This window comes from Protopterus annectens, chromosome 2.part1 (genome assembly GCF_019279795.1).
Source record: "Protopterus annectens isolate FY-2018-M chromosome 2.part1, PAN1.0, whole genome shotgun sequence".
In the NCBI taxonomy this organism is placed as follows: domain Eukaryota; kingdom Metazoa; phylum Chordata; order Ceratodontiformes; family Protopteridae; genus Protopterus; species Protopterus annectens.
Window position 1 is genome coordinate 1,688,975,898 of NC_056729.1, and position 18,963 is coordinate 1,688,994,860.

At 41.2% G+C, this 18,963-nt stretch overlaps 1 protein-coding gene across 4 annotated transcripts in view; it reads left to right on the top strand.

The window, feature by feature from the left end:
• Window positions 1-18,963, top strand: part of LOC122794590 (zinc finger protein 345-like) — a 441,710-nt gene that overhangs the window by 422,460 nt on the left and 287 nt on the right. For all 4 annotated transcript variants that reach the window (XM_044063124.1, XM_044063122.1, XM_044063125.1 and 1 more), the window contains exon 7: window positions 16,230-18,963. This exon is cut by the window's right edge and continues 287 nt beyond it. In XM_044063124.1, coding sequence (XP_043919059.1) covers window positions 16,230-17,833 — 1,604 coding nt within the window. In that variant the 3' untranslated portion in view covers window positions 17,834-18,963. The remainder of the gene's footprint in view (window positions 1-16,229) is intronic.

Genomic DNA, 18,963 nt, shown 5'->3' on the forward strand with positions numbered 1-18,963 from the left:
TTTTCCATGAGTAAAACATTTGCATGTTTTCTTCTAGCATTGTAATAAGGTTGGCATTTTCCTTCCCTTTCTTTCCATGCTAAATCAATCTGCCTCTCAATAGCTTTCATTTTGTATCCCCTTTCACTAAATTCATGCTTAAGAAGAGTCAGTGCTTCTGAGAAATTGATGGAGGTGGATACTAGCGTAGAATCATCGGCATACTGGATAAGGTTTTGGATGTGGGGGGGGTTTGTGAAGATCGTTGTTAAAGATATTAAACAGTAGTGGTCTTAGAATGGATCTTTGTGGGAGCCCTATGTTATTAATTTGATAATTGGATTGTACATTATGCCACCTTACTGATTGTTCCCTATTTTGTAGGTAAGAGGTAAACCAATTAAGGGTTTCAAGGGAGCATCCTAAGTTAGATAGTTGACATAGCAGCTTAGTATGTGATACAGTATTGAAAGCCTTAGGTCCAGTAGGATTACTGAGGTAGAATTACCAGTATCTATGGCTTTGTTAATAGAGAGTAGGGCAGTGATTGTGCTATGTCCCGGACGAAACCCATGTTGGGTAGGGGAAAGAAGAGCATAAGTCGACCAAACTGAATAGCTCTACAATCATCTTTCCCTGTACTACACATTAACTCCCTGGTCTACAATAGGGAGAAAGTCAGTTGTTATTTTTTTATTTATTAATTTATAGTTCAGATGATTTTATATTTTTTTCTATTTTATTTGCTATGTGTAAAGTTGTTCATAGGATCATAAGTTCATAATTTAGTATCAGGCTAACTGTCCTTGTGGGCCATTCCAAGTTCAGCCAATTACCCCTTGTGAGAATCAAACCCTGCACTTTGTGGTTATAAAGTGAACGCCTTAACCACTATGACACCCTCCCACCCTTGTAGATATATTTATATTCTTGAACTATTTTCATATTTACTTATTGTGATCTCTTTCCAATCTGAAGTAATTAACTTCATTTGTCCATCAACCTATGGGTTATCAGATCCATATCGGATCCGAGCCGGCAGCTTACAACAGCTAAGATCCAAGCTCCAAGCTCCTCCCCCTTACCCATAATCCCCTGCTATCCCTTCCTGACCTCAGATCTAGTTTGCTGTGGTTCTCTCAGCAGCTTGATCGAGCTTCCAGGCATGGTGGTTGTCGATTTTGTGAGAAAAAAAAAATCTCTTTTTTTCTTAAACAGATGTTTTGTGTGTGTGTGTGATTAGCATAGTTCCCCTGTAGCATTAATGTTTTCTTACCTGGTGTTTAGTTATCTTTTTTTAGTGTTATTCCCTCCCCCTCATGTGCGCGTTAGGGTGTGTGGTTTTGGGGCCTAGCGGGTGTGTTGTTTTTTTGTAGGTATGGCGGAGGCACCCAAAACATTCTTTTCAAAGTGTACCGAGTGTGGCTATAAGCTGTCCCCAGCGGATGGCCACACTCGGTGCGTTTTATGCCTTGGGGTTGAACATCCTTCCACCAGCTGCACTATTTGCGCAGCGTTCAACCCCAGGGCCCTCAAGGACCGGATGTCGAAGCTGATTCTGGCGGGACTTCTGCCCCCGGACCCGGCTTCATCCTCCGGTCCCTCCGTGGCACCTGCCATGGCTGCGGCAGCGCCACCTGCTATTCCACTTCCCCTGGCTGAGACTCAACCTCCCACCTTGGGACAGGAGGAGAGGGAAGCTAGAAAGGAGAAACTCAGGGAAAAGCACAAGCGGCGGGCCGAAGCTTCTGCATCGGCCCTGCCAGCCAAATGGGTTTCTCCTCCCAGGGCCTCCGAGTCTTCTCCTTCCTGGCTGCGTTCACCCCACTTTTCGCCGGGGCTGGAGGAGGAGGAGACCCAGTCACCTTCGAGGTCATCGAGGCGGCACTCCTGGCCCGCCTTGGTGGCCACATCAAGGTCTACCCAGAGTTTGTCCGTTGCAGACTTGGACTGGATGATGCGTAGGTTCCTCCAGGCCCAGCTGCAGATGGGAGTGCTGATTCCCCTTTTTCGCCTTGATTGCTCCTTCTCTGACCCACTCCCGGGGATCGGAGCCTTCAGAGCCGGGAAGCGTCGGAGCCGGGGGACTGTCGGTGCCGATAGTATTAGGTACTTCGGCGCCGATGGCACCTTCGAGTCTGTCGGGTCCCTTTTCTTTGGATCCGAGCTCTCGGAGCCAAGAGCTGAGCTTCGGATCCAGAGGTGTCAGTATGGCTTCGGCTCCATCTCGGTCGGTGCATACTGGCCCTTCGGATCCGACCGGATCAGCGCCGGCTCCAATCCGCACGTCGGATCTGTGGGAGGGTCTGCTCTCGGATCCTAGGGAGAGCAGTTCTCCTTCGGCGTTCAATGTTGTGGAGAGGGTTTTGTCGAGGGATTCCAGGCCCCCGGCTTCAGCTACGGCTCCACCCTGCACTCCCTCTCAGATGGGTCCGCCTTCCATCACCCGGCCCCAGGGACAGCCTGGACAGACGTCCCAGATAGTTCCCTTGCAGGAACAGGATGTAGTTGGTGAAGTCTCTTCAGACAGCCCCCCTGAGGAGGTCCCTCACAAACGCAAGCGCAAGAGGAGGCACTTGGACTCCCCTGAGTCCTTGACAGAGGACACAGACTTGGAGGAAGGGGGAGGTTCCCCAAGGTCACCCCGAAGACGTCTCCTTCGGAGACATCATGGAGATGCTTCGGATCAGAGGGGGGTGGTCTGCCCCAAAACCTTCCTCTGACGAGTCTGTGTTTCTGGAGGCATTTGAAGCAGTCCCGTCTACCTCTTGCGTGTCCTCTCCCGCCGATCCCCTGGTAGACCTGATTACTACCAGGGCATGGAAGGAACCAGACACTGTGGAGCCCATTCCAGAGAGGCCGGACAAAATTCTCAGCCCCCCTTTGGATAAGTCATGTTGGAGCAAGGAAGCTACGGTAGATGCCATGTTGGTGGCGGCCACCACCAAAAGGGAACTGGCCCAGGAGAGTTCCTCGGTCCATCCTCCAGACAAGGAGTCTCGGACGATGGACCATCTGGGGAAGCGGGTGTTAACTTCAGGCACCTTTTCTGTGAGGTCACTGAATTATATGGCACACGTGATACAGCTCCAGCGGGATCTTATCAAAGAATACGCTGGGTCGCCCCCAGAGTCCATGTCAGCGGAGGACAAGAAAGTGTATTATACTCGAATGGTCACTCTCAAATCTATCTCCAGTACATCTATGCGGTTACTATCCCATGCCACGGAAGGAGCCGCTAGTGCTATCAGAGCGGGCATCATCCTACAGTGACAGGCGTGGCTCCGTCATTGTGATTTCGCGGAACCCTTTAAGGCGTAGTTCGCAAATGCCCTGTTTGATGGTTCTGCCCTTTTTGGCAAGACCGTATGCGACACACTGGTCAAGAGCGAGAAAGATGGGAAGACGTTGTCTGCCGTCGGAGTCCGCTTCTCTGCTCCCCAGAGGTCCTTCTCCAGGAACCAAAAGGGACAGAAGAAGATGTGGTTCCGGAAGTCTCAACAGTCCCGTTTCACACCGGACCCCTCGTCCTTCAGAGGCAGAGGAAGACAGGGTGGACGCCGCCATAGAGGCAGAGGTGGCCCAAAGAACTTTGGGTCCAGAGAACCTTTCTCTGATTGGCCCATGCAGCAACCCTGAAGGGTTACCCGACTGCTCCACTCTGGAGGCAGTCGGGGGGTGTTTCTCGAGGCACCTGGCAGCTTGGGAGTCCATTACAACAGATCTCTGAGTGCTTCAGATCATATCCAGAGGCTAGAAGATTCCCATTCTCAATCCCCCACTCAGTTCCCGAAGCCTCCCTGATGTCCTACCCAATCAAAGGGAGGCAGCAGCCGAGGAAATACTCCGGCTGCTAGAAAAAAGAGCAATCCAGCACGTCCCCCCAGACCAGTCGGGATCAGGCTTTTACTCCAGGTTCTTCTTGGTGCCAAAAAAGATGGGGGACCTAAGACCAATCCTCGACCTGTCCTTTCTAAACCTGTCAGTAGCCAAAGAAAAGTTCCGGATGGTCACCCTTCAATCCATTCTCCCCCTTCTGCAGGAGAATGACTGGATGTGCTCCATAGACCTCAAGGATGCGTACTACCACATTTTGATGGACAGACGATCCAGGAGGTTTCTCCGCTTCCGTCTGGGAGCCAGCCATTACCAATTCAGGGTCCTTCCCTTTAGTCTTACCACAGCCCCCAGGGTGTTCACCAAAGTGTTAACTGTTGTAGCGGCACACCTGAGACTCCAGGGAATTCAGGTTTTTCCGTACCTGGATGACTGGCTCCTGGCCGCCCCCACCAGGCATCTACTATGCACTGCCAGGGATTACTTTCTCCATCTAGCTCTCCAGCTGGGGATCACGATCAACATCGGGAAATCTTCCCTTCTTCCAACTCAAATCCTATATTTCATCGGAGCCAGATTGAACACAAACCGGCTTCTAGCCTTCTTGACTCCAGACCGGCTACGAACTCTGAAATTCCATGTACTGGCCCTTCTACAATCCCCAGCTCCCCCTCCGGAATTGGTCCTGAGGGCTCTAGGCTCGATGGCGGCAACCATCAACCTACTACCCATGGCGCGCTTAAACATGAGAATTCCTCAATGGACTTTGCAAGTCCAGTGGTCCTTCCTGTGACATCCCCTGAGCTTCCCCATTCCTCTCAGCAGGGTGTGCAGGAAAGCCCTCTTATGGCGGCTCCAGTCCCCGGACCTCCAGAAGGGGCGCCCCTTCTGTGTGTCCCCTCCTCTAGCCACAGTGACCACGGACGCCTCTCACCTCGGATGGGGGGGGGGCACTGCTTGGGCAGGACCGTCCAAGGCACGTGGAACCATTCAGAGACCTCATTTCATATCAATGTCCTTCAGATGAGAGCGGTGCTTTTGGCGTTGCAAGCACTTCAGAGCCTTCTTCCCGTGGACACAGTTGCGATCCAGACAGACAACATGTTGGTCGTCTGGTATATCAACAAACAAGGGGGAACCAGGTCCTATCCACTTTGTCGGGAGGACGTGAGAGTGTGGGAATGGGCAATGTCCACCAACCGCTTTCTCATAGAGACGCACATTCCGGGACGGTCCAACATTTTGGCAGACAGACTGAGTCGAACCATCCTCTCACCGTACGAGTGGTCTCTGAATCCCAGAGTAGCGAAGTAGATCTTCTCCAAATGGGGTCAACCTCATTGCGATCTTTTTGCCTCTCCTTCGAACACAAAGTGCAGCGACTACTTTGCTCTAATTCCCCCACCTGGGTAATCCCCCCAGAGATGCTCTGGTGCATGTTTGGCCACCCGGCTACTTTATGCTTACCCTCCTCTGCCCCTGATGCTAAAGTTTTTACAGAAAGCCAGATGATTGGGGAGCAGAATAATCCTCATTGCCCCATTCTGGCCTTGTCAAGCTTGGTTCCCATATCTATGGTCTCATCTAGTGAATCCCCCATGGATTCTAGATCCCATCCAGGATCTGATCTCTCACCCATCAGGCCTGTCAACCCAGAATCAGGACAACCTCAAGCTCACAGCTTGGTTGATCCAGTTCCAGTGATAGCTAGGACTCCCGGTATCTCGTCCCCTGTCAAGGCTATTCTAGTAGCCGCTCACAAGCCATCTACTAGAAGAATTTATAATAGCAAATGGAAGCGGTTTTCTATTTGGGCGGAGCATCAGAACTTAGATCCCTTTACAGCTCCATTGCCAGCAGTACTAGATTTTCTGTCAGGATTATTCGACCAAGATGCTAGCTCTTCTACGGTCAAAGTCCAGTTGGCTGCAATCTCTCATTATCATGTTGGCAGTGATCTCGGCCCTTTGATTTCATCCAAACTATGTAAGACCTTCCTAAAAGGTACTTTCCTACTAAGACCTCCGGTAAAAGATGCAGTCCCTCCTTGGGATTTAACTCTTGTACTTCAGTCTCTAACAGCTCCTCCCTTTGAGCCTGCAACTTCAGTGGATCTGAAATACTTATCTTGGAAGACAGTTTTTCTTGTTGCCATAACTTCGGCCAGAAGGGTCTCGGAGCTTCAAGCCCTTTGTGCCAAGCCACCGTATTTGATTTTTCACAAAGATAGAGTCTCGCTCAGGACTAACCCTCTTTTCTGCCCAAAATTGCTTTGGAGTCTAATATCAACCAATCTATTAATTTACCAGTCTTCTTTCCAAATTATCAGAACAAAGGTGAATACAAGTTGCACTCTCTAGACGTACATAGGCAACTAAGATTCTATTTGCACAAGACAGCTGATCACAGGAAATCAGACCAGCTTTTTGTGTCCTTTGCTAAATCCTCTTTGGAAAACCTGTAGCAAAAGTCACATTGTCCAGATGGATTTCCCAATGTATTCTTTTGGCATTTGAGAGTTTTGGCCGGCCTGCACCTCAAGGAGTCCATGCCCATTCTACTCGGTCGATTTCTTCCTCTGCTGCTTTTCGATCTAGGGTGTCGTTGGATGACATTTGTTCAGCAGCCACTTGGGCTTCATCTCATACATTTATAAACCATTACAAATTGGATATTGTTTTTAGAGGGAGAGCATCCTTTGGCTTCTGCAGTGCTCTGGAACATCCTTCCATGGGGACCTCCCAAGAATCAGGTAGCTGGGGACTCTGTCCCATAGGTTGATGGACAAATGAAGTTAACTACTTCAGATTAAGAAGTTATGTACTCAAGAAAAAAGTAAACTGCCCAAACCAATACGAGTACACTTGTCAAATTAGAACGAAATAATCAACAAAAGCACACAAGTGTATTCACCACGGTGGAGGCAAAACCAAATCAGCACGTAGTCCATAAATTGCGAAAGAATCTTTAATCCATAAAAAATCATAAACAAGAAAAATGAGCGCTTTCGCATAACAAATGTACGATTCATCAGATTTAACTCGCAATGCAGCTCATTCAGTTTATATAGTCACGTGCAATATTTAATTGATGTAATTAAACAATTAGCTAATTAATAAACCATATTGGTTAAAGCAATCCCTTCCCTATATTGCAATAAAATCTCGCTTACTTCAATGTATCGCATATAGATATTCTACATGACACATTTTTAACCATGACATCTAACTAGCTATAAAACTCAAGACATATAAAAAGCATTTTATATTTAATATAAATATGAGATATAGATATAGAGCATAGCCCTACATCTATATATATAGATCTCAAACAAAGACATAATAATTATATATATTACTATAAAATATTTCATAAAATGATGTTAAAATACCTATACTAAAATAAATAAGTTATTTAGAATGTATTACAGCACATATCAAAAAAATATATATAGTGTATGCATATGTATTGTTTATACTCTAAATACTTATATCTACTATATAGGGATATATAAATAAATCTAATCAATAAACTACATTATTTATGATATTTAAGAAAAGGTTTCAGAGAAACATATTTATTTAATCCTGGAGGCTGGTGTGCCCTCAGCCTCAACATCCATTCTAATTCCTTCTGTTCTAATATATTTACAAAGTCCCCCCCTCTTTCATTCTTATCTACAATTTGTAATATTCTAAATTTAAAACTATGATCACTATATTGAATTACATGTTTCGCCAATGCATTAAGCTCATTGCTCTTCTTAATATCATACATATGATTGTATATTCTATTTTTCAACTTTCTTTTCGTGAGTCCTATATAGTAAGCGGGGCAACATTCACAGGTAGCCAAATAAATAATATTGCAAGTGTCACAAGATGCAGAAAATCTGGGGATAAATGAATAGTTCAAAATGGGGTGAATAAATGTTTGTATTTCCGTAATGTACTTACACATATTGCATTTATTACATGGGAAATGCTACATGCTAAATCCTCTTTGGAAAACCTGTAGCAAAAGTCACATTGTCCAGATGGATTTCCCAATATACTCTTTTGGCATTTGAGAGTTCTGGCCGGCCTGCACCTCAAGGAGTCCATGCCCATTCTACTCGGTTGATTTCTACCTCTGCTGCTTTTCGATCTAGGGTGTCGTTGGATGACATTTGTTCAGCAGCCACTTGGGCTTCATCTCATACATTTATAAACCATTACAAATTGGATATTGTTTTTAGAGGGAGAGCATCCTTTGGCTTCTGCAGTGCAACGGAACATCCTTCCATGAGGACCTCCCAAGAATCAGGTAGCTGGGGACTCTGTCCCATAGGTTGATGGACAAATTAAGTTAACTACTTCAGATTAAGAAGTTATGTACTCACCATAACGTTCCATCTGAGTAGGTAAACTTCATTTATCAGCAACCATCCGTCCCCCTAACCTATATGGATGTCAAATGACTCTTGCTTTTATGGCGGATTGTCTCTAGGTTAGAGTATGGAGGTGGTTCTTGGTATCGTATGGTCTATGGATAAGCAAACTTGATCTGAGGTCAGGAAGGGATAGCAGGGGATTATGGGTAAGGGGAGGAGCTTGGAGCTCGGATCTTAGTTGTTGGAAGCTGCCAGCTCGGATCCGATATGGATCCGATAACCCATAGGTTGCTGACAAATGAAGTTTACCTACTCAGATGGAACATTATGGTGAGTACATAACTTCTTATTTCTGTGTATATACTATGTCTTGTAGTATTACTATATTCCTTTGTTTTATAATTTAGCTATAATCCTAGTGTACAGTGTCGTATTGTAGAACATTTATATTTACCCTTATATATTTGATGCTCTTTAATCTAGTACTACTGTTAGAGTCAGTCCTATTTATTTCCTTAAATGTTATGTATAGGAGTATCTGAACAACATCTGAAAAATCCTCCCTTTTAAGATTCAAACTTTCCATAATAAATTGTTTTGAGGTATTAAGTTTTATTATTAAAAAGAGACAGTAACAGAGAAACACAATCTTAAATTTTATCAGAAGTATCATTCTATAGGTTAGTGTATAAACTATCCTTTTGGTATACTACAAGCATTCAGAACAAAACATTCACGAGCGACTCCAAGCCACCTTTACTTTATACGTCAATCCCCTAAACCCTTCCAAACCACTAAAAAACTAACAAAAACATTTCAAAGTATGTTAACCACTAAACAACTATTGTATTTAAAGAAATAACATTTAATGATTCAGCAAGCACTATTTGTATGAGATGTTTAATATAACGTAGACTGTCTTTTTTTAAAGGAGACATAGCATATGAACTTGCATTAAAGGAATGACAGTTATGTGTGACCCAGGTTTAACTTGTAAAAGTGTGAATGTTGCTCTAATTATTTGAAAGCATTCCAATAATAACTTTTATACATGTAAGAAGCTATATTTTTATACTTTGTTTATAGCATAGCATAACGTTCCTGGGTGCTATCACTTCAAGTATACTATCAGTAACAAACCTTCGGAACTATGTAATAATGTTTAGAATGTAGTTCACTGTCTTTTGCTTATAATCTAACTTGTATTCTTTGACATTTAACATATTATCCAAAATTATGATTATTTACTTTGAGACAGGAAGAAATAACCTTGAATTTTGAGAACTCCCACAGTGTCGCAAAAGTGCTCATGACAAGTTGTTTCAAGCTGGTTTTCATGATAAGGGCTTGAAAATGAACAATCCATCAGTTACAGTTCACACAAAAATGCAGTGAATCCAAGTCACCTTCACGCCACACATCAATCCCCTCCAAATCACCAAAAATCCACCAAAAAACAACTCAAAGCATCCCAACCACCAAAAAGCCATTGCACTCAAAGAAATAACATTTCATTATTCTACAAGCACTATTTGCATGAGATGTTTAATATAAAGCAGACTGTCATTCTTTAAAGGAGACATAGCATATAAACTTGCATTAAAAGAATGACAGTTATGTGTGATGCAGGTTTAACTTGTAAAAGTGTGAGTGTTACTGTAATTATTTGATATAATTCCAATAGTCACTGTTATATATGTAAAGATCTATATTTTTTATACTTTTTTGTAATATAACATGTCTTTCTTGGGTGCTATTCCATGTCAAGCATACTATCAGTAGCACACTACTGGACCATTTTAAGAACCCAGAACATAACTTAACATGTCTTGCATCTTTTATTATATTTAATAGTACATTACTAATCTATGCCAAGATATCAGAAAGTGTGCCACCTAACATAAGTTTCATCATAATAATGATTAACTTTTAATAAGATGAATAGTTTAGCCTTTTAAGCTCAAAGTGAAAATAAGTGGCTTTCATTTCATATATAGCTAAAGGAATCAAATGCTAACATTTTAAAAGGAAACTAGTAACCATATGAAGTAGGGAAATAAAGAAATTATTTACCTTGTAAAAGTAATGTGTAGCACCTGTTCATAAGTATTCAAGCACATAAATTAATAAGAATTCATAACCCTCAAATACATTGATTTTTATTTGCCCTTCAGTTTTTAACTTTTTGTCTTTACCAACCAACCATATCTTGTTGCATTTGTGTTCAAAGAAGTTGATAGATTCCAGTCCATTTCTTCATTTTTTTCCTAGGATTTTAGTTTTTCTGTTTAAAGTCCATTGCATCTTCCAAGATGTTAAAAATCTTATTTCCCTTTAGAAGGTGAATCCTTATTTTGCTGAAAACAAGATTTGTCTTTTAATATTGTTTATCTTTAAGCTATTAAAAGCATCACTAGTGTATAACAGTCATTGTCAAATCTTATATATTTCCTTTAATTTTAATTGGATAATTAGTCCATGCAGCTTTTAAAACTAAATCCATATCTTGACTTGAGAAAAATCTGATAATCACTGACTTTGGTGAATGTGTTTTTTTTTTTTTTTTTTTTTTTTTTTTAAGATGAATTAGAATGTGATCTATGTGCCCTTTAGATTCCAAAGGAAAAAGCTTCATGCATTTTCAAATTTTTAGGCAGCCAGGTATTAAGGAGCTGAATAATGCTGTGTCCCTGTTGTTTTTCAGGAATCCTGTAAATCCTGATATTATTCCTTCTAGATCTGTTCTCTAAGTGTTCTATTTAATCCCGGAATAAATTGTTTTGCTTCAGAAGAAATTCAGTGTTATTCTCATTTTCAAGTAATCTTCCATCAAAATCAAGCATTGCCTCTTGTATACTCGAGATGTGTGACGATTGCTGTTTAATAGATTCCTCTTTAAAATTGTCAGTTTTGCTTCCTAATTTATCTATCTTTACAGATAACTCAGTAATGTTACTTAGTATAGCCTTGTCTTTTTTTCATAGTATTATCGTGTACACTGAGCTTAGAGCAGCTTATTCTAAGACAATCAGTTCTTTCTAGTTTTCTTGACAGGAAAACACAATTAAAAGTTTTAAACTTGTTATTTTTTTGTAGTAAATTCTTTGGGTCTGCAATACGATATTGCATGCTCAAAAGAGCAAACGACACATAATCGACCCCATGTAAGTGAAAACCTCAGAACAGTGATTTTTTTCCAAGGGAAAAAAAATCACTGTTCTGAAACAAAAAAAACTGTATAACATTACATAATGTGGGGGGCTTTGCCCCCCACACCCCCCTACTTAAATATAGCAACTCTGAGATCGCACTACAGTGCCGAAAAGGCAAAGTAGTGAAAGCGGCCAAATAAATTCTTTCCCAGGGAAAGAATTAACTGAAACGCCGCTTCATTATTTTGCCTTTTCGTGCTTTTCAGTTTGACAAAAACGCATTCGACCGCCTGCATCTGCGGCAGCGTAATAGGAAGGCAATCTTTCAGCAGATGTTCATGTATCAATCCATCAAGTTTTGGAATGTTTTGTCTGAGTTTTTAGTAAAAATCCTGTCAGAGGTGTTAAAGTGAAGCAGAGCTAAACAAACAGTGCTGTTAACTTCTCATCATCTTGGCCATACCCCTTGTCCACATAATCTTTAGTTATATTTTGTTATATAAGAGAATCAGTGGTTCCCAAATTGTGATTTTCTTGTCCTTTTCAGATTTTCCAGTTGTTTTTTTTTTCTGGTTAAGTGTTGTAGTTAATGAATTTTCACTTTTTTTGACTGTGACTTATTTTGGAGATTTTTCCAAGGATAATGATGTGCCTGAACAAGATCATTAACAACTGTGCCCATGTAAACAAACTGTTATCTTTAGTGTCTCTTCTGTTGCATTGGATACCAAGCAATATTGTGATTTGAATACTTTGTCTTTTCAAGGAAAAAAATGTATTCTACAGACCTTGAAACTGCCTTTATTGAGTACTCGAAGTTTCTTACTTTATGCCAAAGGACACCTCCATCGTAAATAGAGTCTTGAACTAATAGAATTAAGACATAAAATGAAGCCTAGTTGTATACAATAGAAGGATAAAGCCCAGATAACCTACCAGAGTTTATATAGCAAGTCTGGCACAGGAAGAAGACAGAATTGAATAGCTAATATCTGCCTGCTGATTAGAGGAGGAGTGTTCCATGTCAGCCATGGTGCAGTACATCCAGAGGCTTGTAACAAGGTCATTGAGTTGACTGGCATAGGCATGACATCCCAATCCAGGGAAGGTAGCTCTCAAGGCATGGGTGCTTTGGATGCTTTTGATGATGTAGATGTGTCAGCCAAGTGAGATGGCATGATAGGGTTAGGGCCATAGGCATATGCTACTATATCCCGCACCCAAAATTGTGTGGAGAAGACAAAGTTAGTTCGGGACAGGTAAATAATGATGCCTTCAGGCTCCATCCTGGAAGGCAAGTCAGACTTAACTGGCTGATAGGACAAGGGTGCTCCTATTAACAGCTAGAGTCAGACATGTTTGCTCATGTACAGACTCTGGTCTGGAGGATAAGGAATTAACCTATCTGTGGTGAAAGGTTCCCACCTCAGCAGTATGCAGGAAGACGAGACTATTCATGCCAAAGCATAAAGAGCCCTCATAGCTAGTATGTGTCTAGATGCCTCGTCTCTCTATATTGTAAATACCTGGTGAGAAAACATATAGACTCAAGTCCCCTTTGGGGAGGCATGTGGCAAACTGCACTTAGAAGAAAAACATAATGAAATGCAGAATGGAAAAGCAAAAATGGCTAGTTGTTACTGAGATTCCTTCAACTGTGAGAGTGAGGCCTTAGTGACCCCCAGCAGTCTCACAAGGCCCCAAGGATGCTAACCCCACTGATGTGAAGTCTTGATCTGCCCCTGTGTCTAGGATCTGTTTCTCCTGCTTTGGTAACTATTACTGCCCCTTTTGAGGCATCTGGAGCGATAGTATCTTCACAATCCTTCCAGGTCTTTATGTATGTTTGCACTGTCTCACAACTGGACAGTGGTTCCCAGGTATCATTATAGGGTCAGCCATGGGCAATGTCCATTGTGGAACACTTCCCTAGACCAGAGCTTCTTGATGTTTTTGTTCAGCAAAGCTAAACCACTTAAACAGCCAACTGTCCCTTGGAAAAAAAAACATCTGCCCCAACCATTTTTAACTATAGATGGTTTTTTTTTTCTCTTCCTAGCACATACAGTCAAACTGGCATTGACTTCTAATTTCATCTCTGTTTCTTATCTCCAAAAGATAAAGTTAGGCTCACCAGCAGAGTCGTCCATCTCTAACATTGGTGAGGAAGGGCTCAAGGTCTTGCATACCCTAGTCAACATTACCTTCACCCCCGAATGCTGTGTGGATTCTAGGGAACATCTCCTTCAGAATAATGGGTAAATATTTCAAGTGTGTGTATGTATGTGAGAACAGAGAAACCAAAAAAAAAAAAGTACCTAACATCAGTAAAAAGCATTTTGAATGCTGGAGACTGAAGAGTTTAAACTATCACGCATTCCTCCAACTGTTCAAACACTTGAAGATACCCATTACATTAATTTTGTATATTTAGAATATTAACCACTGGCTCCAAGAAAAAACAGATATTACTGGGTAAAGCAATCATTCAAGTACCTCCATAAATCCCTATTTATTAGGTCATTGGAGGACCTAAAGTGGTACCTGAGAATTAGGTGTTGGATAAGAAAGTGGGGGAGACATTATCCCTCTTTAAATCTATGTATAAGGTCTGTAACCTGCCAGACTCATATGTTGCAATAATATTAAAATGTCTTGACATAAACGGAAGACATGATAGAGAAACTTCATGTTACAACTCTCATGAAACTGTTGCAGACTGCATGAAACGTTCGACAAGCATGGTTAAGTGTTGCTGCGACTTATCCAGTTCTTGTATCAGGGCAACTTCCTTGGGCACAGTTGTTAGACGGCATCCATGGCTGAGAGTCCAGCCATTATTGTAAGATGCAAAAGGGCAACTTTTACAATCTTGTTAGGGAAAAATATTATTTGGGCCTACTTCACACAAGAAATATTTGAAAAAAGGCTAGAGGAAAAAGGCAAACTGTAAAATGACTGGGTCACTTCCCATTTTCAAAATGTAGCATAGATTTTCCAAAATAATGGTCCTTTTGCATGATCAGCAATATTTAAATAAAAGAAGGCTGTTGAGAAATGACAGTGGAAAGGAGCCACGACAGAGACAGGGAACAGAGCAGGGGTAGGGAGAATGGTCCTTCCCTACCTTCTGCTAGGCAGAAAACTTACCTTTTCAAGGAAGGTAATTCTACAGGACCACAAATCTTTGGGGTTGAATAAAGGCTGCTTTTTCTTAACTAAAGTCTCTTACTTTGCCAGAAAAGTTGAGCATTGCAGACTCATTATGGACGTCTCTAGACTAAACACATTTCTTATCACAAAAAATAAATTCAGAATGCTAATAAAACAAAACGGGAACTGCAAAAGTACTTTGAACTCAAAAACGCCAAGCAGATAAAGAAGATAGAACTCTCGCCACCACCCTTCTTTTCTTAATTTCACCTGAGGCTATCATGATCACTATTAAATTGGTGGATACCTATCTTAATACCCCTGTTTATAAGGAGTACCAAATGTTCCTCAATTTATTTTGGAGGTTGTAGCATTTCCAGTTCTCTTTGTCCTTAAAGCCTTTCACTGCTCCCAGAGGTTTATCAGATGCTTGTCTCCAGTCTGTTCCCAGGTCATATTGAAGAGGTTTCCATACGTATAGATTGCCTGTACTTAGAAGGAGCTGTTTTCCCTGGATTAGACCACTTAATGCTGAACTGATTTAAATATCATTGTCAACCTTATTAAGTCAAGTCTAAAACTTTCTCACAGGAAGTTCTGGTTACCTGGTTACCTTGGAGAGCAGCAGACCTCCATTCTCCTAGAAAGAGATCCAGGTCTTCCATGTTTCTTCCATGTTTTTTTTTTTAAGTCATCAGGTACTTGTCCTCCATGCTCATGGTTCTCTTAGCTAAACTGCACATGCAGGAGAATGCATGGATACGAAAGAATTTATGGAAACAGCACCTTCATCCAGTGGTGAAGGTGTTCCCCATCATACCTGCTGTTTAGAAGGGGTTCCAGTGCTGAACATCCCAAGTATTAGTTTACCCAGGGGTGTATCTCATATTTCTAGAGGGACACCACACCCTGGCTACCAGTATGTCTCAGATTTTGTTTGGAGAGAGGAGAAACAGACAGAGTTAAAGAGAGGGAAATGCACCTTTGTAGTGGTTGATTTATACATGATTCTAAATACTACATCTTATTCACTCAAGACAATATCTGTTTTATGTTAGGGAAACCTATTGTACCTGAATGGGAAGGTTGGCACCCCCTACACCCACTCCTAACAATTGTAATCAACTCCGTAGTTGCCACAGGTCAAAGAACTACCCTTGGCAATATCACACTGTGGAATCCACTACAGCGATCTGTCATTCTTAGCTGTTGTCAGTGGACTCTGTTTAACCATTTTTTCTTCAGCACTATCATGTCTGTCAAGTCAACTTGCAACTATTGTTGTATCTCATTAAGTCATACAGCAAAACACAAAACAAACTTTTCTTGGTGACGCACACAGCCTATCTGAGAAATTATGGGTCATGAAATGTTATGCCCAATAGTTCTTTGCTTATTGACATGAGAAAATCTTAAAAAAATGATCTGACAGTTGGCATAGAGGGATAAGGCTATGAGCAGCCATTCCTGTAGTACAGGGTTTGATTTCTCTCGGTCATTTGCCTGCTGGGTGACCTTGACCAAGTCACATAACCAGACATTACTCCTGGGCTGCCCCTGAAAAGAGATTGTGTGTCCAGCAGGCCTACCTGTTTAACATTTTTTTTATTATTATTATTATTATTACTAAATGCGTGGTTGAGGTGATACTAAATCTTTACTGTAAATTTTAAGACATGGAAACAGTTTTAATTATGGATCATTGTAATATTTTGATGACCCAATTTTCTGTTTAGTCAGCAGGAATGCAGATCACCATGGGATTAGAAGCCAGCACTTACTTGGCAAGCTTCCGGATCATGAATGCAGCAAGACATTCCTGGATGATAAGTCCTTAGCAACACATGTTTTGGTACCATCTGGAAACAAGCACAATAAATTACAAAACTGTAACAGTGACTTTAGCCAGAAAAGTGAGCAAGAAACGCGACTTGAAAGGCATGGAGGGCAAATACCATGTAAAATGATTAATCACAGCAGTAATTCTATATTCCATAGTAACATATTAACTGGTAAATTAATCTGCAGTGAGAAGGAACAAAAGCATCCATTGTTAGCACATGAAGAAGTCTTCATTGCAGAAAAGAAATATAAATGCGTTACATGTGGAGAGGATTTTACGCAACAGACAAGTCTGGTATTGCATCAAATTATCCATTTTAAGCAGAAACCCTATAAATGTGCAACCAATGACAAGGGTTTTACACGTAACCAGAAACTAATGGAGCACATAGAATGGAAATTCTATAAATGTAGTATATGTAATAAGGGTTTTGTAACTAAAAATAATTTACTACGGCATCAACGTAGCCACACTGACCTCACATACTACAATTGTACCATGTGTAATAAGAGTTTTACAGATAACAAAAGCCTAGCACGGCATCAGACTGTCTACTGTAAGAACAATCCCTTTAAATGTACCATGTGTGACAAGCGTTTTACAGATGAGACAAGTTTGGTAATACATCGCAGTGTCCATGCTGGGCTGAAACCCTTCAGATGTACAACGTGTGACAAGAGTTACGCGGATAAGCAATGTCTGAGAATACATCAACGTATCCACACTGGCATAAGACCGTATAAATGTACGTCATGTGACAAACGTTTTATACGTAGGAGTAATTTGACACAGCATCAGCTTATTCACACCATACAGAAACCCTTTAAATGCACTGTATGTGGCAAGAATTTTAGAGATAAATCAAAGTTGTCAGATCATCACAATGTCCACATTGGAGAGTGTGTGTATAAATGTAATACATGCGACAGGATGTTTACAACTAAGAAAAATTTGGTACGACACCGAATTGTCCATACTGGGCATGCACCCTATAAATGCACATTGTGTAACAGGGGTTTTAAAGATGATGGTAGTCTAGAAGAGAATTTGGGTATGCATGCAGGACAGAAACCCTATATATGTACTACATGTGAAAAAGGTTTTACAAATAAGAAAGGTTTTTTAATGAACGAAAGTGTCCACACTGGAGAGAAACCCTATAAATGTCCCACATGTAATAAAACTTTTGCAGAGAAAAGAAAATTGTCACTGCATGAGTTTACCCATACCAGACAGAAACCATATAAGTGTGCTGCGTGTGACAAGTGCTTTACACTAATGGAAAGTTTGACAGCACACCAGAATAGCCACACGGGACAAAGGCCGTATAAATGCACTATGTGCGCCAAAGGTTTTATGCGCAAGAGAAGTCTGGAAATGCATCGGTGTATCCACTGTGTAAGAGGATCTGTGCCAGACAAAAATCCTTTAAGTGCAGCAGATGTGACAGGTGCCCTACAGAGAAAATTGGTTAGTAGCACAGTGAAATCTCATTGATGGACAGAATTCATATAAATGTGTCACAGCTGGCAGAGAGCTCATAGGTAAGTGGATCATAGGTGTCAGTTAGCTCACATTGAGCTTTAATTATGCCGTGACTGAGGAATGGGGACCACTCCTGTCATGATAATAAAAACCTAGACAGTTTGGAGAAATTAAAAGTACAATGGATAAAATCATACTTGTATTTCAAAATGGACTTGCAAACTACCCTAAGAATTGCCAGCAAATATAATGTAAATTATAAACACAAAATGATGTAGATATAGTCTGGAATCATCTTGTTAAAAATATAGTCATGGCAATAGAAATGAAAGGGAATAAAAAGAATTATATGGAACCAAGGCTCACCTTTTACTACATAAACTGTAATAGAGACCTGTAAAAAAATAACATGAATCCCAGTATGACATGGCTAGTTTACAAAAGAGCATTTGATAGCATTTCACACTCCTAGATTATGGAATCCTTACAGATAAATAAGGTCCATCATATACTAATATGGCAGTTGCTATGAAAAACGTGTCAATCCACTTTAACTGAACAACAAAAAGGGAATATTACTATCTGGTGTTAGAAGTGATTGGAGAATATTCCAGGGTGATTACTTATCACCATGTCTGCTTGACCTTGCCCTTAGTTCACTGCTGTTTCCTTAGCAGTCTAAGCTATAGGTATAGTCTGACATCAGGAAAATAATCTTGGCAAATGGCATCTTCTCTAATTTTTATGAAGGACCTGAAACTTTCAGTTGTTTATCAGTAAGCTTTATAGTATAGCTACAAGTTGTTAAAGGCTATTCAGATGATATAACAATGTCATTTTTTGGCTCAAAAAGGTTCATAAGTGGTTACTGGTCTATTGACCTGAAGTTCTTTATAAGCCTAGCCATGTGTACCCAGTATAATACTAGAGAAACCCAATATAAAAGATCTTGCCAAAACTTGAAATCTTAGTTCGCAATGACTGTCCATGTCAAGGAGGGTTATAGGTGAAATCACCAGCAGGAATTTACAGTTTCCCATCCATTCATCCAGACTATGCTTAAACAGGGTCATAGAGGGGCTCTGTTTGATGTGAATTGGTTGCCTATTCTAAAGAAGTGGCAGCCTCTGAGAGACATACCT